Source organism: Bombus pyrosoma, linkage group LG2 (assembly GCF_014825855.1).
Source record: "Bombus pyrosoma isolate SC7728 linkage group LG2, ASM1482585v1, whole genome shotgun sequence".
Taxonomy (NCBI): domain Eukaryota; kingdom Metazoa; phylum Arthropoda; class Insecta; order Hymenoptera; family Apidae; genus Bombus; species Bombus pyrosoma.
In genome coordinates this window covers 6589959-6613646 of record NC_057771.1, presented here as the reverse complement: position 1 = coordinate 6613646, position 23688 = coordinate 6589959, and the positions used below count along the sequence as shown (strand labels likewise).

The 23688-nt window shown below is 40.3% G+C and overlaps 1 protein-coding gene across 1 annotated transcript; it reads right to left on the bottom strand.

Annotated features, from left to right (window-relative positions):
* Window positions 1-155: 155 nt before the first annotated feature.
* On the bottom strand, window positions 156-3840 carry LOC122573122. Its single transcript, XM_043739104.1, has 7 exons — window positions 3727-3840; window positions 3491-3594; window positions 3285-3377; window positions 3081-3215; window positions 1599-1713; window positions 1011-1239; window positions 156-313 (listed from the first exon to the last, which is right to left on the bottom strand). The coding sequence occupies exons 1-7, from the start codon at window positions 3838-3840 to the stop codon at window positions 156-158; spliced, it is 948 nt and encodes a 315-aa protein (XP_043595039.1).
* Window positions 3841-23688: the final 19848 nt, after the last annotated feature.

Sequence of the window (23688 nt, the reverse complement as noted above, 5' to 3'; positions counted from 1 at the left end):
AATAGTACACGCTACACGCGTACAAGAGAATTGTAAACATCTAACGTTTTCTATATTCGGCATAAAGGACAATGTACGGTGACAAGTGACGTTATGGTAGGGGACGAAAGTTACGCGCTATTGTTCCACGATTGCGATCGGTGTTAATTCAGAGTTCATCTCCTTCTCTTTGGACGGGCTAAAAATTTTAGCCGCCTGGAGCACTTGGCTTTTAAGGCCATCGGCGAGACCGTGAAAGCGTCTTCTCGAAGATCCGTCTCCATCCCTGCCGGCCGTTCAACCGGTTTCGCCAGGATTATCGTCCTCGGGGTAGCTGCAAAATTAAACACCATGCATCTTGTCGTCTCTAACGCTCGCACTTAAGGCGAACAAATGGCACTGAAGAGAATTAATTCAGCAGTGACGGCGGAACGCTGACAGAGCTGGAGAAAAGGCCGTTTAGTCGGACGCACCGGCTAATTGGCTAACGCAAAGAATTAGGTCCGCAAACTTATCTCGCGGAAACATGGTCGCCTGCTAATGAGGAAATTTCGAAGGAAATTTACATTTGCCAGGTAAACGGTCGTGGCTCGTGCCTCGTCGAGGGGAAGTGATCTCTCTTTATTCGAAAGCGGACGACTTGGCTGGTGAAACATCGCGTATTCGTTCGGCCGTTTAATCGTGGAAAACATCGTTTTAATTACTCTTCGCCGTTTCATGGTTCGCGAAACCGCGCTGACTCGAAATACGAGAGAGAAATTAAACCGAATCTCGGACCAGGATCGGTTAAATTTCTCGCAAACTTGCCGACCTTCGGCGTGCGTTTCGATTCGCCGTGCTCCTCCGCTTATACGTACAACGGAATTTTCAACTTGCCCATTTTCCGCGCTAACTTCCTTAAGTAAGCACGCGAACGATTTCTGACGCTGGAAAATCCCTTGGCAGAACCAACGACGAGTCCGCTGAGTGGTAAGTTCGGCGAAAGAAAAATCCGAGAGAAGAAAGGAAAGCCCAGCTATTCCAGCGCGTACCTACGGCCCTCAACGCGCCCGGGGAAACCTTGCCGAGGATCCGTGGCGGTATAATCTCCGGTACTGTCTTCGGGTATGCAATCTTCTGGAGACGTTTGGTGATCCTGTAGGTGAGAGCGCTTCTTGGCACTTCGCACGGGTCCTTGGGCGGCGGTATCTCTCTCACCGGTGGCGTCGACAATTCTTCGATCCTTCGCATGTTGACCGGCCTCCATTTTTTCTTTTTACCCTGCAATTCACCGTTACTCTGTGTATCGATCTCTGTCGTCGAAACGAACCTTTGTTACCGCGTCTCTTTCTACTTGGTTTCTACTCGGTTTCTACTGTATGACGAGCGCAACGACGAACGCTCGTTTTTCTCCCCGTCCCTTTCGTGTCCCCGTTACGTTTCATCGACGTTTTCACCGGCAACACCGGTGGAATCTGTCGTTTATCAAACGACAAGGCACGCCGCGTCGAAGGATCTGCGTACGTCGATCGACGACCATTTTCGTTTCCGCCTCGTTCCACCGGTATATAACTCGGAAAACTTCGTCTCTCGACTCGGTGATTTCCTTTTAAATTACGCTAACTTGGTAACGCTCTTACAGGCAATCTAGGCCTGGGCGGAACTTTAGGAGCAGCCAGTATCTCCAACAACTCCATGTGCTGATCCCATTCTTCCGGCTTGATCACTCGGCGCAATTTCGCCATTATTTTTTGCCTGCGATCCGGTAAATTGAGAGCAGGTAAAAAGTGAAATTGAAAACCAGGATGAAATTTAGGCTATTCCCAGGAACGAGCAACGAGGAACAGGTTCCTCTCTGTTGCGCAATTATCGCATCGTGCGGATAGTTTTCGCTCGGTATCGGGAATAACGGGAAAATGAAAGAGCAGGGTGTGAAGGAGCCGAGAGGAGGAGGCAGCAACATGCGCTTCTACTTGTTTGGTGAATTTCGGCACACCCTTGGGCACTATTAATAATTACATCTAGGGTACTCGTGTCTGCTAACTGTTCACGAGTTGCGCGCCAAGTTTAATGGTAACGTTAGGTATCCCAGGAAAGTCGACATGGAAAGTGGAAAGCCAATATCTGGTTTCTCGTTAAACCTCGTGCGATGTCCAGGGGAGAAAAAAAAAAAAAGAAGGAAAGATAAATTCTCGTGGCACGTCGATGATTTCCCATCGTTCCAACAGCGATACCGAATCGTTCGCCAACTTTTTCCGTTTCCCGCAACCTCCAATTTACCGCTTTAATCCCAAGAAGGGAGAAGTTGATCAAAGAGTAGACCGCCTCGAAAGTAGATAATTGCATTCGTGAACTTGCTACGTTACGCGGGACGCGAATTACAGCGGAGTACGGCGTTAGCGGACAAACGAGGATCCTGTCTTCGTCGGCCGCGAGAAAGGAAACGACCTTGCTCGATATCCAAATCCGACTTTACGAGATCGCATTTGCGAGAGTGAAACGTTCGAAGGACAATCCGATTACGCGTCATTCCCCGTGACGCTTGCAGTCGACGTTCTCTCGATGTCATCTGCAAGGCCATGTCATTCTTTCGTTTCGCGACGAACAGTCGTGCAGCTGCTTCCTCCTCGTGATGCAAAATACGTATATTTGATCGAAGCGATATCGTAAAATTGATGGATGATTCGAATTTGCAATTTTTCGCGACAGTTAGAAACGATCTACGATAGGATACACCGAAGATCGTGAGATTCCTGGAACCTCGTTTCGAAAAAAAAAAAAAGAAATATTCCGACGTTTGTTGCAGGAAATTTTTACGAACGTATTATGCGCGTATTACGAAACTTTTTGAAATTTCGTTGGCGCCGTAACGGAGCACGACTGCTCGGGTAAAATTCACGACCGTATCAGAAAAATTTGAAATCAATTCGTAAACGTTGCACGGAAGATACTCGTTGTCTCGTTCCAGTGCTAATGAAATTTCAAAAAGTTTCGTACAATACGCGTAATACATCGTGCAAAATATTCCGTGGCAGGTACGTGTCTGAATAGTCTGGCGAGCCACTGTATATCACTTTCAAGTACGCAGTCAACGTTTAGATAAATGTTCCTGTCTAACTCACTTCTTCTTCATCTCGCGCTGCTGTCTGGCGTTGCAGAAGAATCGATATTTCCGGTAGCGCGATTTCTGAACCTTCCATAGCGTCTCGGCTATGTTGCCGCTGCTAGTGGGAAATCTCATGTTCGCCAACAGCAATCTGATCGGGGAACGAGCAATTCGTTAATTCTCTTCGAGGTTTCGGCCTGTCTCGCGGAAAGAAGATCACCTCTTTGTAGGCAACGCCAAGTCGTGGATGCGTTTCGTGGGTTTAGCCGCGAGCGTTTTCGGATGGATTCGCGGATACAGTGGCGGTGCTTTTCTATGGATAGACGAGAAACCAGTTTGCAACTACGTCGTTGCTAGCTTTGAAAGAGTCGAGCGGACCGTATCGATCCTCGTGGATACGTATCGCGCGAACGCATAATTACTCACGTTGGATCGTATTTTTTGATAACGTGTTTCGGCCGCGCCATCGCTTTGATTCTTTTCGACGCTCGTCCTTTCAACGCTGCTCGCCGAATGCCGTAAGGATTCGCCTGATAAAAATACGACGTTACCCGATCGTAGGAAAAAGCCGGCAGATATACTCACCGGAGTATGCGAGTTCTTTGTTTGAGTTCTTCTCGACATTGATCGCCCCGATGGAGAAAATGCAGAACGATACTCACCAAAATATGCGCGTTCCTTGTTTGCGTTCTTCTCCAATTAGGTCGTGCCAATAGAGAAATGTGTTGTTTGTGGGACAAATGGTCCATGGCGTATTTGATCCTGTCGGTCAGCATGTTTGCGATCTTCCAACTTCGTTCCCTGGTTCACTATCAATTTCCTTAGTCAGGAACACGCGGTTGGCCTCGATTACGATTTTCTTTCCCACTGCCTCTTTCGAATCCTTGCACCCCGACCTTTATTTATTTAACGCTTGACTCTCAGCGGCGCGTTGCAGGTTGTTTAATTAAATTCAGGTTTAATTAATCCAACGATCCGTGCGACGTATGGATTTGAAAACGAAGGAGAAGAAGGAAAGAGGAAGCTCGAGGAATTGGGCCACTGATGTAATTTACCAGCGCGGAACTTTCTTCCGTGTCTAACCCTTAATTTGGACGCGACATGTCCGTCTGAGAATCGCCTTCGAAATGCAAGAACGTCATGCGACCGGGACAAATGAAAAATAGCACGTAATTCGGCCGCGTTTCAACGAATACCTCGAAATTCTCGATTAGTCGCAAACCCTGTGAATTTGTAGCCTTTCGTTCCATCCTTGCGTCGTAAAGACATCGTATCATCGTAACTACAGATTTCAGAAAACGATAGACATTTTACAATTTGAAGCTGCAACTTGAGAAGTTTGTTAACGAAAAAGGAAAATAAAGTTGCGTCGAAAATCACAAAAAAGAGATTTATCATATTTTCTCCGTACGATCTCTGGTTAAAATCTAAGGAAGAAAATTCAATTATAATAAACCGTATCTCGAATTCCGTTCAAAGGTGCGCGAAGCAAGCGTACCATAGAATTTTCATTGTGCGAGGAAATCGGAAAAAGATGGGAGACAACGCGTATTGAGCGACACGCCTTAATGGACATTGACATTAATGGTAGCTCCTTTACGGGCTCCGTACTTTGTCCTTGTTCGAATTTCGACGAGTATTCGGTAACGAGGACGTTGTTTCGGCCGATGTGCTGGCAACAGTTGGCGAATAGTTGAGCTCGAAGTGGAAAAACGCGGCCGCGTTTCCCCGGTGAAAGGAAATATTGTTTCCACGGGAGAATTACCTCGGCGTCAGATTATTCCCAGCAATCCACGAAAATATGGAACACTGGCCGTGTCAGAAAGCATAGGGGATTTTCAATTAATAACAGCGACACACGGAATAAATACGGTAGGCATTCCCCCGACGCGAACGTGTCCCCTATTATTCGACATAGAGCGGCTGCCGTTTTGTTCGCAGTTTGTATTTCGCATGATCGATCATTTTCATAAAAAAATTCATGGAAACGAAAAAATGCGTGCCGGTTCGATAATTGGTCGCCATCAATTCGCCATTACTTTGTTCGATCAATGCGAATATCATTCTTGGGGAATGTGTCGCGTACCGTGAACACAGGCAAAGGAAAAGAAGAAACGGATATAACAGGAAGAAACAGAGAGACGCTACCGTAGAAAACTTTGATCGTTCGGCGAAGATCGAAGTACACATGCTAGTTCGGCACAATCGCGAAATCAAATTTTTCGATCGAGTAGATTACATCGGCGATTCCACGGCTTGAGAATCGGTATTTCGGGATACAAGAAATATGAAAGAACAGCGATAGAATGTAATTTCGTGCTCGATTCGGACTTGCAGCATTACGTACAAAAGCTCTCTCGATGAAGATCTCTTAAGGGACATCCGGTCGGTTTTATTCGTTTTCATCCGTCCACGAACATGGGCCACTCACGGAACCGCTCCCCTCTCTTTCTCCTTTTTCCTCATTCTCTCTCTTCTTCTCCATCCCTAGGTACAACCAGTTTCCTCTTCCTCTTCCTCCTTCGCGTTTCACTTATCCTTCCCACCGTTTCCCTCCTTCTCCTTCCGTTCTCTAACTCTCTCTAGCCACGTTCCCTTACTCTGTCAACCCCGCATGGGAAATCTCAAATACGAGTCTGTTTACCTGGCACTTGGAATCCCGGTGGATATCGATGATAAGATTTTACTCCGACTTTACCCTTCCCCAGCCTTCATCAGCCGCTTCTTCACCCCTCCGGACCATCACTATCGCGGGTAACTATCCTTGCGGGTTTAACGGGGACACGATACACGACGATACCGTGGGAAATATATCATATTCGGCAGTGAGTTATGCTCACCGCGACCGTGTCGGAATTTTAGCAGCAAAAACGTCGCTGGTATTGTGACTCGGCGAAAAGCCAGAAGCAGGGCTGCGAGCGGAGGCGTTAATAAAAATTTCTCCTTTCTTTCTTCCGCATCAGCATCGCTATATTTCTTTGTCCTTTCATCCGATTCGTCCTTTTTACTCCTTTCCCTTCCGCTCTCGAAATTTGTTTTATTCTTTTATTTCAGCGAGTACTCCGATTCTTTCGAGCTTCCCGTTGCTCGAGTCGCTTAAGATTTTACACGCGTAGAACGGTGTCACAATGATTTATTAAAATATCGAATTTATCGAGGAAATCGACGATGATTGAGACGTGTACATGGTCGATTAATACGACTATCTTAAAATTCCTTTTACGTTCTCCTCGAAACTGATCTTCCGAAAATATCGAATGCCACGAAATCCTGACAACTACACGTCCAATTTTGAAGAAATACTCTGCATCGTGTATTCTACAGCGTATAGTATAGGATAGGATATTTTTGGGATATCTTGATTATCCTTTATTGGAAACGTGAAAGACGAAATAGCGACAAGAAAAGAATATTAAAGGCGAATGTTTGAAATTCCTCTTTGTAATTAAAAGTATAAAAGCTATCGGTTAGAAGGTAGAGTTCGGTAAATTAATTAAAGAAAATTAAAGAAAGAACTGCGAACGAAACTAATAATTAAATAATTTATTTATATAATACCCAATACTGGCCATCTATCGATCGATCTTCAAGATTCCCGTGTCTGTCAAATAGTCACGCGACCATCCTTTTCTTAAGTCCAACCGGAAGAACTTAAAAAGAACGACAGAAGAACGAACGTGGATAGAATGGTCGGATCGAAGCCGTTTTAACGGATCATCGTTGATTTAATTTCGTTCGCGATACGACTAATTTTCCACGCCTCGGCGCCAGACGACCGAAGAATGTTGGAAAAGCGAGATGCTTGAACCTGTATCAAAACAGTTTGCACACACGGCTATGCGGTAGCGTGTGGCCGGATAAGCCGATGTTTCTAATTAAATTTTAATTGCGGATCACAGGACAGGGCGTTATTGGCTCCGGTTAAAGGAAGTCTCGTTATTAGCGTCCACTCTTCCGGAAATCATTGTTTCTCGCGCGTATACCTGCAAGTAGCTGTAACCCATTCCTGTACCGTAGTTCATTTCACGGGGAGATTGGTTGTAACTATTCTGGGAAAGGGAAGGTATCTTTTGTCAATCGTTAAATCTAATACGATCTCCTGTGTAAGCCGAGATATTTTAATTTTTGTCGGGTGTGTAGTACATCCGTACTTTGAGCTATTATATACATACATACATATATATATATATACAACGAAGTAGATGAAAACCTCGTTCAAAAGGATGAGAACGCTTTTCATCGTGTTCAACATAATCTTTTTTATTATCTTCGAGCATATATCATTTTGAAATATAAATTATCGCTATTAATTTCTTGATAAATTCCATTAAAAATATATATATTTAATAAGGTGTATAAATAACGAGATTATTCAGCGTTTCGTCGAATGTTTATAGGATGCGTTAAACTGTCAAATTCGAATAAGGTGTCGGGAAGAAATTCATGCGAAATTCCATTCGATACAAGAAAAATTATACGTATAATAGCTAAGATGTTAGAAATTGTAGATGCAGTGATAAAAATACGACGAGATTATTATTTCATATGCGCTTCATCGTGTTCAACATAATCTTTTTTATTATCTTCGAGCATATATCATTCTGGAATATAAATTATCGCTATTAATTTCTTGATAAATTCCATTAAAAATATATATATTTAATAAGGTGTATAAATAACGAGATTATTCAGCGTTTCGTCGAATGTTTATAGGATGCGTTAAACTGTCAAATTCGAATAACGTGTCGGGAAGAAATTCATGTGAAATTCTATTCGACACAAGAAAAATTATATGTATAATAGCCAAGATATTAGAAATTGCAGATGCAGTGATAAAAACACGACGAGAATATGGACTACTGATATAACAATTATTATTTCATATGCAAAAGTAAATTCAAAGTCTTGACGCTGAATTGCAATTAGATAAGAAGGTTGCGTTATTATTGGCCGGTTGGCGATATTACGAGATCGTCGAGTTAATCCAATTGTGGGTCAAGAATAGGTTGTAGGGCTAGGGAGAAGGTTTGCGCATCTCTAAGGTAAACGCAACCTGGAAGGTGCACAAGTACTCCGGTGCGGGGCGGCGTGAAGTGTTATCACGTCAGACCACTATGAGCTTATCTCCTTCTATTGAGATTGGTAGATGTACCGTTTCAATTGTCTGTAAATGTATATTGGTCCGATACTCTTAAGCTTTCAGCAGCTTACAATTAGAAGCAACGAGGATCGATCGCAATTCCTAAGACGAAGACCAACTTTAAAACGTAAGTGCATCGAATACCAAGTGAAGCAACTACGTTATTCCGTTGAATCTGTTCGTTATTGCCATTTCTTTAATCATTTTCCTCCTAATGCCAGATATCCGGTATCCGTGAAACGTTGGAAGCCGATATCAGCGTCGGCTGTAACCTACATTCGTGAAATTTCTATGAAACGAGAAATTTTGATTTTCCGCCATTCATAAATTTATTTCCATTTTTAACTGTTGTTAGGTTGGACGGCACGAAACGATCGCTTAAACGCGATAGATTTTTTTAAATCGTATTACGAGAATTACGTACGTATAATATATTTCTTTCGCGCAATATCGTTTATATAAAATTGTATATCGATTTTCGCTCCTTTGCTTCGTATGTCTTTTGTTTGAAATCGCGTTGGCGATTGAAAGGCCCGTAACAAAAACGATCCTTCTCGTTTGTTGTCTATTGTTTATTTAGTACTTATTAATAGGAAAACGTCAAACACGGGAGAATTTGATTAATGAAACGTTAAAGATAGAGCTATAAAAATACATATAGCCTTTAATCGCAGAATAAAAAATTGTTTTTGCTTGTTAGATGTATCGCGTTGTGATACTGTAACGTATGAAATATTAGTTGGCATGTTCTAGTTGGATCCTTTAATTAAATAAATTATATCGAGAGCTTATATCATTTGCATGCGATTTGAACGTATATAAAATTACGTATCACTTTATGCTTCTTTGTTCTGTGTATCTTTTCTTTGAAACAATGTTGTCAGTTCTCCGATATTCTATTTGCAATGGTACAACGCATACGCATACACGCGAAATTCGAATCATGTTCCTTTATGAGCTTAAACTTTGTTCCTCTGTACAAATAATTGATGTTGGTATGCTTTTCAAAGAGGATGCCATTAGTAAATGTTGATTTTCTAAAATCTTTTTCCTGGCGATATCAGTTTCGAAAATTAGGAATATCGTCGACACGCGAAAATATCGTAAGATTCGAGGCAACGATATTTTCCGACGATAGTAACACATTTAACTTTAATTTTAATAATACTAGTGGTAGATTAATTTTATTTCAGCAAAGAGTGAACGCCTAGTTTACTTGAACGAATCAAATATTTCATCTGCTGTATGACAATGAAATCTCATCGAAATTAAAAATCTCCCCGCAGTCATAAAATTCATATACCGATATATCGACATGGTATTTTATTTCTTTTAATCGAACTTCTTTTAATTCGAACAGTAAATACATTTGATGTAGCTATCCCGTTGCGATTATTAATAAAATATAAATAATCTAGATATTATTAAATCGGCCAATTAAAAACGCTATAATAAATATAATCAATGATATAAATAAGCAAACAGAGTTAAATGTCGCGATATCACAGTTAAACGTTACAGTTGCTTATTATCAAACACAATAAATTATGAGACATAGCCTGGTCAGTAGAGGTGTACATAGCCGTTGGTATAAGTTCTGTCATAGCAAAAAGATTAAATCGCCACTTTGTTTAAAAAAAAGATCTGCGAACATATCCACGTAAACAGACGATCACACGTATCTTTCCGCAACTAAAACTCGAGGAAATTCACAGAGGAGAATAACCAGCTGCCATTTAGCGAAAGACGTCGTACAGAGAGTACTGGATATTCCTTGGTACTTGTAATCGTCTCTATTCGTATTTTCCACGCAATTTTTAATATCCGTAGGTTGCTGCCGTACATACGTTTCGATCACCCCGATACTTGATAATTCAGACGAGCGTTGCCAGATTAAAGCCTATAAGCGACTAAAATAGAAGACAGCTGCGTTTCGTCGTCAGTTTGCACTTGCTGGAAGCGCGATGAAGTCGCGCGAAGTATAGATTAAAAGGACTACAATCGACCGTAGCATTCGGGATATTGCGAAAAATTTAATATTCCGAAGCTGCTTCACGGTCTCTTTTGAACGACGCTGAAGGTAGAAATGAAGTTGCTGTCGCGAATCCAACTGTTATCGTTGCTTTGATAGAGACTTTGAACGGTGGTTGTGTTTTCCTTTGTCTGTTTATCGATCCGGCGTCGAGCTTGTGCATTTGGCGATATTTAATTTCGGCCCGATACAGTGGTACAAAGTGGCAATCCGTGAATGCAAAGGTAAAAATCAAAAGTCAAATTTGAATGGTTACACGCTGCGCGCACATGAAAGTTTTGTACACAGTCCAAGTGTCCAAATACTTTCGCGAGCCAAGCGTATCTAAATTTTCAGATGCGATCTGCTCGCTCAAAGCATCCTGTCATAGGGTTGTTGGAATAGTTTTTTCGTTTCCTCTGGCCGAATTTAAATCACGCGACGTTTCTTTCCGTATTAAAAACTAATCTCGTCACATACGAAAAGATTATTTATCCCGTACAAAGTTCAAGAGTGAATTTCAAAATGTCGAAGCCGAGACTATCCAAATAATCCTGTGTCGTTGTGATCAAACATCGAATAGAAAATTTCCAGCGACTCAATCAATTTCATTAACGCACAGAGTTTTGCGCTTTAGCTGGACTAGCCGCAGGTAGTGCGTATTGAAACAACTAGTCGTAATTTTGACAGTACAATTCGCGTACGACACCGCTTGGTAATTACGCGTTTACGGAATCGATCCACGCAATAATTCTCGGAAGCACGTGCGACTTTTCGCTTAATCTGTCGACGGAACGGAGTTCAATCAACTTACCTTCGTAATTGCTTATGATCCATAGCGACAGTCGTGCTCGTTTTTTATTCCATCTATCCATCTTTTTCGCTCGTTCGTGCCGCTTCGATTTTCCCTTGGAAGCCTCCGCCTCCGCCTTCGACTGCGCCTCCCTTCGCTCCATTCCCTGGCTATGGCTATTTCATTCTCCTTCTGTCGCGAGTTTTCGAACAATTTGGCCCTCCAAAGCTTTTGATCGCGTCCAATATTATTCCGCAGCGATAGAAATATCCAACATTTTTCGATCCAGCTTGTCAAACAGTTGGCTAGTCACGTGCTACGGTGACCGTAACTCGCTGCCCCAGCCAAGAAATCTTCGAATGCCGCGGAAGCCTTAAGAAGCTGCGCGACTGTCAAAAATTTCACAGTTTTCAGAATGTCGGAAGCCGTAACAGTCTCGAAATGCTCGAAATTTCTTAAGTGTCTCGAATATCGCTGAAATGCTTGGCGATATTTCCAACGAGTATAAAGTTACGATAATTATGCCGCTTCTACTACCCATTCGAATGTTTCAGCTTCTACTTGGAAAATCATAACTTTCCAATGTCGTTGAATCGTCCGGCGATCTCAACATTTACCAATGTACTTTACCGTCGAAGTCGGACTTCTTGAAAAGTTGAACAACTTACGATATTCTTGGGTTATATTCGATTCGACTCGAAGCGTCTTAAGGTAGGATTTTCTATAAGTATCTTCTGGACTATGCTTTTCTGTTAGATACAGTTCGTTTACAATACGAGAATGATGCACGCATTCCTTTGCTTATGCATTCGTTATTTAACATATCGTTATCGAGGAAAGAAAGCAGAAGGGAAGTGAAATATATTTTTTAAATGAAACAAATTCTTCCGCTATTTTCAATAAAATACGTTTCCTTTCGACGTATAATTTCTATAATCTAAGTACAAATGAAAAGCATCTGTTAGGAATTTCAGCCGGAGGTATAATTGTTAAGACAAGCAATATTTTAATATTTTGACAAATAATATTTTCTATGTCAAAATCTAAATAGATGAACTGACAATCGTTGGTAACGTAAGATCGTTTGGCAATGCATTGAATTTTAAAATTGCTGTCAATTTGCTAAAAAGTGGGAAATACAGAGAACGATTGCTGCGATGAAAAGGCAGCTCGATATTCCAATAATTTGAACAAAGCAACAAGAATCAACTTGAAATCAATCAAAGTCAAATAACTTTTTAAAATATGTTACACATTCATAGTCAACTAATATTCGCAGTAATAAACATTTGCTCTTTTGAATATGAGAAAAAAACCTATACCTCTTTTCCTCTTCCAATAAAAATACAATTTAAATATTGGAACTTTCTGCTGCATCCTTTGCAAATATAATTTATCATTTATAAAATAGGTTAATAATTGTTTGTTGTATCTATAATATCGAATATAAGAATTCTTTATTTAGCTTAAGATACCGTGAACTCTGTCGGTCTTTACATAAATTTTAAATTAAATAATAATTCCTAAAATCTTTAATAATTTTTTAATTACGCCTGAAATTTATCACATTCTTTACAAGTGTCTTAATATTTCTGAACGAGGATAGAGGAAAGTTAAAACAGGACATCGATGTTTCCCTTAAATAGATAAGAGAACGTGTTGCTGTCGTATGACATACGCATAGACTAAAAAACAGCGGTTATAACAATTATTGATCGAACATGGACCAATGCACGCATTAATTTTTGATTTATAGAGTTGGGAATATTTCCAGTGTCGAAGTTTCGATTTCGTGTTGACTCCACCAGTATCTTTTTTAAACTTTTACATTTTATTTTATTTCGAAGATTTAGGACGATAGGTACAGCATTGAATTCCATAGCTGAATTTTGACGTTTTGTCTGGTTCTTTGTTTCACGCTGAAACGTAAATATTAAATATTTATTACTTCATCCGCAGAGAAACGGAACGCCGTTGTACCTACAGAAAGAATATAAGTGTCTCTTAGTACCTATTATTTTTTCTTGCACTTATTGCATTCTAGGATAAAATTGCACTTGCCGCCCTAGTTTGCCAGAAAATTCATACTATGCATGGGATATGAAAGGTGGGCCCATCGAATACATATTTGAATTTTATATTTACCTTAACATCCTATAATCTCCACTTATCTTTGCACGAATAGAATGACATACATCTAAGATTTTTGTTCATAAAACAAGAATACTAAAACACACATCATAAGTTAATAGTTCTTAATTCATAGGAATAGAGATTTTATCCTTTTGAACGGTTTTAAACGAGTGTTCTTTTTCATCTTCCACGCTATCACAAAATTATATTCTCCTTCCTAGCCAAATACTTTTCTTAACAAAGTGTTGGATTTTTCTATAGACTAAGACCTACTTAAAACCCCTATCGAAATCCTCTGCTCTCATCGCCTTTTGATCTATTGTTGTTATAAATCCACATTCAAGTGTTCCATTATACTCCATTTCCTGCGATATATCTGACACAGACGCGTCGTTCGAACAGAAAATCGCACGCGGAAAGGCAGCAGCGTGTTCTGTATAACGCACATGGAAGTGCGTTTGTGGGGAATCCCATAAGGCTCATGGCTAGCCGCAACCCTGCCAACCGAGCGGTATTAAAAGCTATACTATCTCTAAAACCTGTATCTCCAAAAACTATATCTGTCGTTGAACGGATTCGCACGAATAATATTCATTTCAATACTTCCTTTGAACTCATTGTTTGCTTCCTTTCGAACGGTTTTATAACGGCACATGAGCTAGAAGACAATTCGAATCATGTTGTTTTCCTCGGAGTATCAACACCGTTAGGACATACATAATGTAATAATAAATAAACTCCGCGAAAAACAATGTCGCCGCTACGTGCAACCGTCGGACAAAGTGAAATTTAAATTTTCCAGTACTCCCCCGACCAGTAAAAGTAAACGAACACGATCGTAAGACGACCAGTTTTTCGGTCTCAATCTCGAGCGATTTTATTAGCGATACACGATCTTTAGCGAATCAGTTAGTATCGAGCGTCTCTATCTATTTTTAAGTTTTAGTATTTAACTTTTAGTATTTATTAATGTAGTATCTTCGATGGAATACACTGTTATTATATCCTGATATTTGTGATTTATTTAGAATGAATGGATTGTACAAATATAGACAGAAAAACGATGGTAGATTAACATGAACTAATCGCAATAACACGCTACAACTTAGACAACTCTCAACACAACGGATCCAACGTTCTCTCTCACGCGGACCACACTCTCTCGACGACGCTAGCAACACTATACTCTACAACGCAACTCGCACTCTCTGACTTCTCGACCTATTCTCTCCGACTTCTAAACTAAAACTGACTTGCTCTCGCATCTATTTTGTCTTTCGTAGACCCACCACGCACGTGTTCCGCGACCGTTCGTGGCCAAGGCCACGTAGGCCCTTTTTACAAAACTATACGATTGAAGAACGCCTCGGCTCTCGCGACATTGTATCGCCAACTCCTAGGCCTTATGTCCGCGATACTACGTTAATTATTTTGAAATACATTTGACGATTTCAACATTGAGTTATCTCGTCATTTAAACCACACGACCAACCATCCTCTACAGTTTCATCCCGATTTACGCGTGCACACGCGTCTCCTTATCCTCCTATTATTACTATTCTATTCTCCAGTCTTCTGCTTGATTAATAGGCCAAACATCTTGATCGTGGACGACGCGTGAAAATGCTTCTGCTCGGTTCATCGATTACGGAAAGAAATTTAAATCGGAGAACGTGACGCGCATTAATGTTTCGTTCAACCGCGTGTCTTCCGTGCGACGCTGTATTCATCATCTTATCAACTTTTCACTCTGGTACAAAGATTTATTTATTTGCGAGTTGCTTGTTCATTTACGAAGAAAGATACTCGTTCCATTTTTTTTGGTTTACCAACGTTAAGAAGAGGGAAGATCTTTTTTCTTGCTTAGGATTCACGGTTACTTAACTGATCTTAGCTTAAGCCGTGAAATATTGAACTTTTATTCGCGAATCTAACGAAACTTAAATAAACTTGAATTACGAAGGCAAGTTTAACGTTGTCGCAGGACACAACCAACTGGGTATTATCCGCAGCTAATAAATGTTCTCGGGATATTATTCAAACTTTTTTAATAAATTGTACCGGACACAGTGGCGTTAATTTTATTAGTCGTACGTCGATACGATGGATACGTTGGCCGACATTAACAGCGACGTTATTTCAAAGGTTTCTTTTTATCTCCATTAATACCAAAGTGGACAAAATAATAGATATAAATTATTATATATATATATATTAATTAGTATAATAATAGAGGTTATCACAAAGATTCCAAAGTATCGATTCGATCGAACGAAGAACGATTCGTCACGCGTACGAGTTGTCGCCAGGATGAGTGGAAAGGAGGAAAGGAGGAAAAAACAGCGAAAGCAATTTGCCCGGAAAGACGTTAGTCGTTTGAAGGACGACGATTTCGCTGTAAAAATATCGACTTTGGTGCACGTCGATTTTCATAACATTTGCAGTTGTATCGAAGCTTTCAGAGGACATTGGGTTGTACCAGTGCGCGTCGACGAGCCGCATCGAACGGAACTAATTACTTTACACAACTAATTAGACCGTAATGTTCTGTTTTTGACGTTGACCATGTTATCGTATCGTCAATCGGCGACTGTTCGCGTGGTCATTGTATTTTTTTGCAATTTCGATCCACGTTTTCCTAATTGAATTAATCGATCGACGATTGAATTGTCGTGCAGAAAGGAAGAAGAAAAAATAGACAGAGTCAATTTTGATAATGGCTATCCGTTTTCTATGGAGAGTATTTAAGGTTCTTGTAATAAAACTGTGCGTCTCGTTGCCATTAATTGCACGATACGAGTATTACGTGGTAAATTAAGTTTGTAAGTATTATTGCGCGCGAAACACAAAGCGACAAGAGCAATGCAATTACAGAGTAAAGGAATTTGGGGGTAAAGTGACGTTATGGCTGTAATATCTGGAATATAGTTTAATTGAGGAATCGTTTCAGCGTTATTTACCAGAAGCGATGCTTTCTCTTTTAATCTGCGCTAATAAATTGATTTATTTTATATTGATTTTACCGAAAAATTCCCATTGTTTACCCGAATTCTTGGATACCACGATTATCGAGACGAGACGTTGTATAAAAATAAAAAATACATTTAAACATCGTCTATCAATAAATGATAACCGATAACTTTCCCTTACTTTCCTTTTTTCATTTTTTCCTCACTTTCTCATCATTTTTATTCGATGGCTTACGTAGCAAGAATCAGACAGTGACAAGGACAACGTATGAAAATTCTCGATTACCTGAATGCGCACCTGTTCACGTGCGAATGTTCCAACTTCGAACTGTGTTCGGCAACGAAATCGGCTACTTAGAATTCGTAAGAACGTACGTGAAAATGGCCCGTTATTCTTGGCAGTAAGTTGCCGGTAAGGTTTGAAAAACTGGGAAAACTTGCTGGACGACCCTATTCGTCGTTCGAACGAAGGGAAAAAGAGAAGGCTGTCTAAACGAGAACGAACGCCTGCGGGAGAGAAGTTGGTTCGCAGATGCGAACTCGCGAGTGGAATCGGCGCGCGATGTTTCAGAATAGCTGTGCGTGCAAAAATCGTAATTTTGATCATTTTCTATCGCTTAATTCTTAGTTTTTTTTTTTAAAGGATCTTTAACTGGAATATTATTTACCTATGAGAATTATTAGATTGTTTGATAATTCGTTGGCGTAAAATCTATTATCAACAACGATCAATCAAAGAGTTCCATCGTATATAATAATTACAACATTGTTTGACAATGGTCGACGTGTATCGAGCCTGACGAATCGCGTAATACGAATATGATCGATAATATCAGTTTCAAGAAAGTTACGAACGTTGGAAGTTTTATCGAAAGTTCGGCCATTCTGCTCTGCAGCAAACCGCGGCTGATTCTACATGAAAAATCAAATACGATAACAGCGATGGTTGAACGCCAAGCGATATTAGTCTGCATTGCATTGCATTAGTCTGCAGATGACATTTTCGTAGTCAGACGATCATTTTAAAACACTGCGTGGTGCTCTGGTTCTCTCCTAGCTTTTCCGTTTCAGCGAGTCGCGAGAATATCGCCGAGTCTGGGAAAAATGAAATATCTCGAGCGGCGAATTCTAAAGGACTGATTAGTTTCTGACGTCGCCGATACTTGACCACGCGTTACGTGTGCTAAAAGTTTGAATTCGTTTCAAGATCAAACGACTGTCGTTGAAGGCGAACGAACGATACCAACGGACACGACAGAGAGGCGGCTTTTTTTACCCGAAACCTCTACCGATCGAAACTTACATCGTTGCCTCTTTCGGGACTAATTGCTCGCAATTCGGAAGCGAGTTCCGTTAATTGGCGTCGAAGATGGCTTCGTGAGATTTGCTTGACGTCCCTCGGCAGAATCGCGTCAGAATGGCAATTTCCTAGAAGCGACACGTAGAAGTTTAACGATTATTACCTCTTGCGTTCGCTCTCTCTTGTCCTAAAGGATCGAACTGTCTCTCGACACCGTTCGTCCGTGTTACCTACGTAGCCGATTTAACCGATATCGCCACCGCGACGCGAAAGGCTATCACCTATCTCCGCGTACTGCGAGTCGACGTTTTTTCATTGAAGGAACGCGCGTTCACCACTTTTAGTGGCGTCGTTAGTCGAACGATTATTACGGTGATTCCTAGAAAGAAGCTGCAGTGGTTTTGCTTTGTGAGTTAGTCAAGACACGCAAAAGTAATGAGAAAAACAACGAGGAGATGTCTTCTGGCGTGGCTGTTTACGGATTGGTGAGTGGAAGGGAAAAGAAAAGAGAGAGAAAAAAAAGAAAAATGCGAAAAAAGGGACAAAGTTCTGGAATGTCGCGACGAGCTGTCTGCTGGTCGTCGTAGACGGTTATCTCGACGACTTTATCTGACAAAATTGTCGACGGAAGAGGAGAGGCGAGCTCTCTTACAGCCAGGAAAATTATATCGCGGAAGTGAAGTGCCGGGCGGGAGGGGCGCGAGCTTTCGTAAACTTGCCGGGCGCCGGAAACGCGAGGTAACGAGCTGAGATAGCTGCACTCTCGAGCAAGTTTTCGCGAAATTTTCCAGTCTACCCCCGCTGTTGTTCCTCGCTGTGTTGCGAGGCCAGGAAAGATAACGCCGCAGTATACCGGTTTCCATACGAACCAATTCGCCTCTTAATAATTTCCAACGGCTCGGCGCCGGTCATTTCAATCGTTCGAACCGGTCCATTCGCGAGCTACCAATTCTCTGCTGCGAGACTTCGTCTTGTTGCCGTTCTACGTGCATTTCCGACGCTGTCGAATTTCCAGCGCATCTGTTTGATGCGAGTTCGAAACGTCAGTCGTGGATGGAGCTTACAGACGCAATTCCGCACTCGTTCCGTTCGCTTCCATCCCGTACGAAATCTTCAAAAGAACTAAATAATCTCTGAAACGCTCAGCTTGCAAAATACAAACGATTTTCTTCCATTTCGCAACTGTCCATTAAATCGCGATAAATAAAATAACCGGTTAATGGATTGTTCTTAATTGGAAACTTTTATTATCGTCGAATTAAAAGTTGATAAAGACGAATCGAGGTTGTTGTTGGTTAAACAAGTTTGATAAGTACTCGTGAACGTAATTCGAATATAATTGAACCTTCGCCTAACGGTTGCTGAATTACTGTTGTCACGAGCAAGATGTTTTATCTTTTAGCGTGAGAGCGAAGCGCTGAACGAACGTAACAACCGTTGAATTTTGCGATGGTCCTGTCGCTCCTGACCGTCTAATATTGCCGCTTTATGCGAAAATAAGAATAAGAAAAAAATGTTTGAAACAAATGTACGAGACCTTGCATATGGCACGATTATATTTCCAAACAGTTATAGGTTTTTAAATAAAAAATTATTACGCCCAAGAGATTAACTCGAAAAGAAATTCTAACGACAAATTCGCTCGCCTTCCTTAGTTAACGAATTAATTAATACGTGTAATTAATTAAACCATTAACTCGGCTATTAGTGGAAAGACGAGATCGAAACGTATCGTGGCAGATTTCAGCTAAACTGCCTGTTGGATACGCTGCAAATATCGAGGATTTTATGGTCGGTATATCTGATTTCTCGTCTCGTTTCTCAAAACTTCATGGTTCCGGAGAAATTCGATAGACTAATAGCATCGTTTGACAAGGTTCGACAGTGACTGCTTTCTGCCGACGGACGTGATTATTTTGACGATTAAAATCGAGCGATGAAGCGCGCGGACGGTCCTCGCAATTTGTATAATTAGCAGCTTTGTTCGCTCGGTCCGCTTTGTGTTTGCATTCCCTTTCATCCGCGAACAAAATAGCCAAGATTTTCGATGATAAATTAATGCCGGGCATTGGATATATACGAGCGTTTGAACAAGAATAATCTTTTATAATTTCATATGCGGATCACACGATCCTTCTCTTTCTACAATTCAAATTGAAAACTGCGCTCGCTGTTCCAGACTTCTCGCGTTTCACGTTCGGACACGGATCGTCTCGATGAGCCTCTTTCGACGCGAAACTGCGAGCGGAATCTTTAATTCGAAGTTGACCGACTTCGAAATCGAAACGGAGCATCCGGAAGCAAGAGAGGGAAGAGGGACAGAGATCTTCATGCGATGTTTCAGCTTTTCCAAGCGTTCATGGTACAGGAAAATGGGAGCGGCAGCCGTCCCAATAGCCGAGCTTTGCCGATTCTTTTGCATTTTGGATCGAATGGATCAAACGTATCTTAACGAGCGTATGCATAATTCCACGGGACAACTCGCACAACTGTTTTGTTACGCGATATTACGGTGTTTCCAGCGGAGTTTAATATTCTTCGTGCAAAGGTATCTACAGCGAAGAGTCTGTGTATCTTTGTGAGAAAAACCATAGGTATAATGAATATGTAACTGTGACTAAAGGCTGGATAAAGTGGAATAATTGGCCTTTGTTTTACTATCGAGTGGATTTTCAATTTTAATTTAACAGCTGTATCTCTGATCCATTGCGATTCTCCGTGTATATTTGTTGTAATATCTTCTTTGTATTATTCCGTATGCATCGCTTCCTTTGAAATAACGAGTGTTTTATAAAATAATGAACATCTTGTAATTAAATTATTATCATATTTTCACGTATAAATATCTGATCATATCGACAATTCAAACGCAGAGGTAGACGATAGATATTTACGAACCACAGGCAATGTGAAATATAGATACGATATGCAATCGTACGTTATTGCAAACAATTGTTATATATTATTTTTGAATGGTTTTTATACACATTTCTATCGCACTTTTCGGAGATTTGAAATATTGCACTTTTCGCAGATTTGAAATATTCCTCTTTCCGTTGTATATCTCATAGCGAGCACCACAGAAGTTCACAGCACCAGATATCTCCTCTGTATTTCTCTGTAATATATCTTAATACAATCGGTATTAACGTAATAATCAATTCTGTTATTTTCGGTGTTTCGTTCCTCAATTTTTTTTTTTTTTTTTTTTTTTGGCAAGTGCAGTATTTGGACATTTTTCATGAGTATTTCACGAAATAAAAATGGTACATATTTTGTTGCGGTCATTGACCAGCAAACGCGTTGCAACGTTCTTCATTGGATGCTGTTCTATGTATAGAAGGTCGTGCCGATATGCCTTCTTTATTAAAAAATGTACATTTATCAGAAAATTTATTTTGCAAAATACATTCTCTTTCGTAATAATATCAATATATAATTCAGCACCTATTTCTTTAAAATTGGATCGCTTGGTTTAACGAAATTCATAATACGAGGTACGTGCCAATTTATAAAAATGGCGCAGCCAAGCGCAAGAAGAAGTCTTGCTGTTCCAATAGCCAGAGTTTTTCCGTTGTATTGGAAACTTTTTTAAGTAATTTTTTAGTACTACGTGCCGTTCTATTTTCAGCTTCCTTTCCCTTTGCATTTTATTTTCAATCGTTCCATGTATTTCAATTGGTATCAAGAATATTTCATTTAATATTCCATTCATCGATAATTACGAACAATTGGTACTACGAAGAGAGTATCTAAACACTTGTTCCTATGTACACGATACAATGTAGAAACATGTCCAGAAAATATGATTAAACCATTAGAAAATTATTATGGTAAATGGCCAAACTGCAAGTCTTTTGCATAGTACTGTACTTTATATTGCGTTTTATTGCATTTTGCTCAGCACCTCATCTCATGGGAAAGTTAGCAATTTACAGGGTACGTTACAAGCGCAATTGTTTCGCAACTACTTAAATATTAAACAACGTTACGTTTATTAACAAAAAAGCTGTTTATTTGCCAATTATTAATGGTACGATAATTACATTATATATATTTATACATATACGTATGTTTGAAAAAGAAAGAATCGAATCTGCCGAAATGCGCCACAGTAGTGAACGTCGAAGCTGTTTCAGCATTTTTCTTTTCTATCGAGACATCAAGTACCGGACGTTGTAACATTTACTAACGTCGGTTTTACTCCATGTTCTGGAAACTATGGCTATAAAAAGGTACGTTTTTTAACCAGTACATTTTACCAGGCACGTGTATCTGCCAATCTTTTTCCATGCTTAATACTGTTGAAATGGTGCGCGCAGCCGGATACTTTGCGGTCGCTATTTTATGCCGGATCTCCGTGGTATAAAACAACAATGCCTCCATACGATGTACGGTACTTTCTATAAACAGTTTTTTTACTGTTACGTTATAAAGATGGAAGCTGGCATCGGCCTGCAGTTTACCGAATTGATAAATAAACATGTTCCCTCGGCCGGACGAAATTCACCGCGCAACCCGTTCCATGTTTGATTTCGCTGAAACGTAATTTTGTCACGCGCGTTAATCTCCGGCAACGCTTCATTATAGCGCCTCGTGAAAACCATCCTGCATAACCTTGTTTCCCAGCGAGCAAAAAATTTCCACGTGGAACTCAACTCGAGAACCACTGTTTGCCGTGCAAATATCTCTTTCGGTCTGTCGTGTTTGCCATGTTCCACTCGGAATAAACTTTGCTCTCCAGATATCGCTGTGGCAACTCATAACGCGAAAGATCAGTGGTCATATCTCGTTGCGTTTATCCGACTGAAAGGATCGGACTATTGTTGACGTTGCCACGCAGGCAACCTTAATACCCTTCGTCGGGCTCGACGTTACGTTTCTTAAACTTCCGATAGATCGGAAATGTATCTCGGCGCTGGATGTTCTGGCTTGCCCCGGGCGCTACTCCGACGGAACATCCGAAGCAGGAGAAATAAAAAAGTAAGCAGTATCCGACTGTCGGAAGTTGAAGGATGCACGTACCTAGCACGATTGTCTATTTTCCACTGGATATATACACTATCGTCCATAAGTATTGGGATACTTGGAACCTTTCGAACTAATATCAGATCGTTCCACTTATATTTTTATTTTATTTGTAAGTCTCTTATTTTGCGCTTTGAATTTACAAGATAAGATCAGACAGCGACTACTTAATGAAATTTGCAATTAACCGGCAAAAATTCACAGTTAACAAGTAAAACGAAACGAATAGTAGTTCTTAATGAAGTTGGTACGTTTCGTCGGAGAAACTTCAATTGTCGTAATTCATTTGCAAACCCGTTAAAAAGTTGTTTCTCCGTTGGAGCTATAAATTATTTGCTCGTGACGTAAACGACACCCACTCGCTCATGATTCTCTGATCATTCTTAAAAGCTGGAAAGGATATCGCGTCGGTATGATAAACGTTTTAAATCGACCGAATTATTGATAACGGATAAAGCATTAGAGCTGTATTTTGATTACTGTTAGTAGGAAATAAAGGAAAGTTGTTTGATTTATCCTTAAACAGATCGCAAACTGAAATATCTGTCGCAGATACTGAATCTCATGATCTCGTTCGCGTTTAGTTGCCGACCGTAAGCAACCACACATGAGAGTCAGTGGTTGAATCATTGGTAAAGTGGTTGAATCGCACGTACCAAAGAAAAAAGAATTTTTGCAATATTTGTAATAATTTGTAATAATTACAGGTTTCTCGAAATTCATTTACAAAATTTTTCATTTTTACTTACTTCTATGCAGATACCGTTGTTTAGAGATTAGATTTAGTTTTTATTGTAAGATTATGCTAACATATTACTTCAATTCATTTATTAATTCAATTATTCATTACATTTAATAATGGCAATAACGGTTAAAAAAAATTAGCGATGAACTAAATTAAATTATATCATCGGCGTAAAAATGAAATGAATAACGAATTAAAAAATTGTCTTATTATTATTTGCTTTGAAATTGTTACACTTCATTGATCGAAACAAAGTTTCCCGGGATACAATGTTTCAAATTTGCGCGCGACTCTGGACGAATGAGAAGCCGTTTCGCTCCAACCAATCAGGAATCAGCTAAGCGAAGTTTAGGCGCGCGAAGCATCATTGTATCGTTAAAAATTGCGGTATCGAGATGTATCGTCCTTTGAAGTGATTTATGTCAACTAAGCAGCGCTTCTGTTACTATTTTATAGTCTCCTATCGACTATTAGCAGGTTCGTTTAACTAACGCATTCTTCTTTA

Excerpts from the sequence above, each read along its gene's own strand:
- LOC122573122 (XM_043739104.1), bottom strand. The coding sequence starts at position 3,840 with ATGCTGACCGACAGGATCAAATACGCCATGGACCATTTGTCCCACAAA. Across the intron at positions 3,595-3,726 it reads CAAGGAACGCGCATATTTTG|GCGAATCCTTACGGCATTCG; the intron begins GTGAGTATCGTT and ends TATTTTTATCAG. Across the intron at positions 1,240-1,598 it reads CGCCCAGGCCTAGATTGCCT|GGTAAAAAGAAAAAATGGAG; the intron begins GTAAGAGCGTTA and ends GGTGAATTGCAG.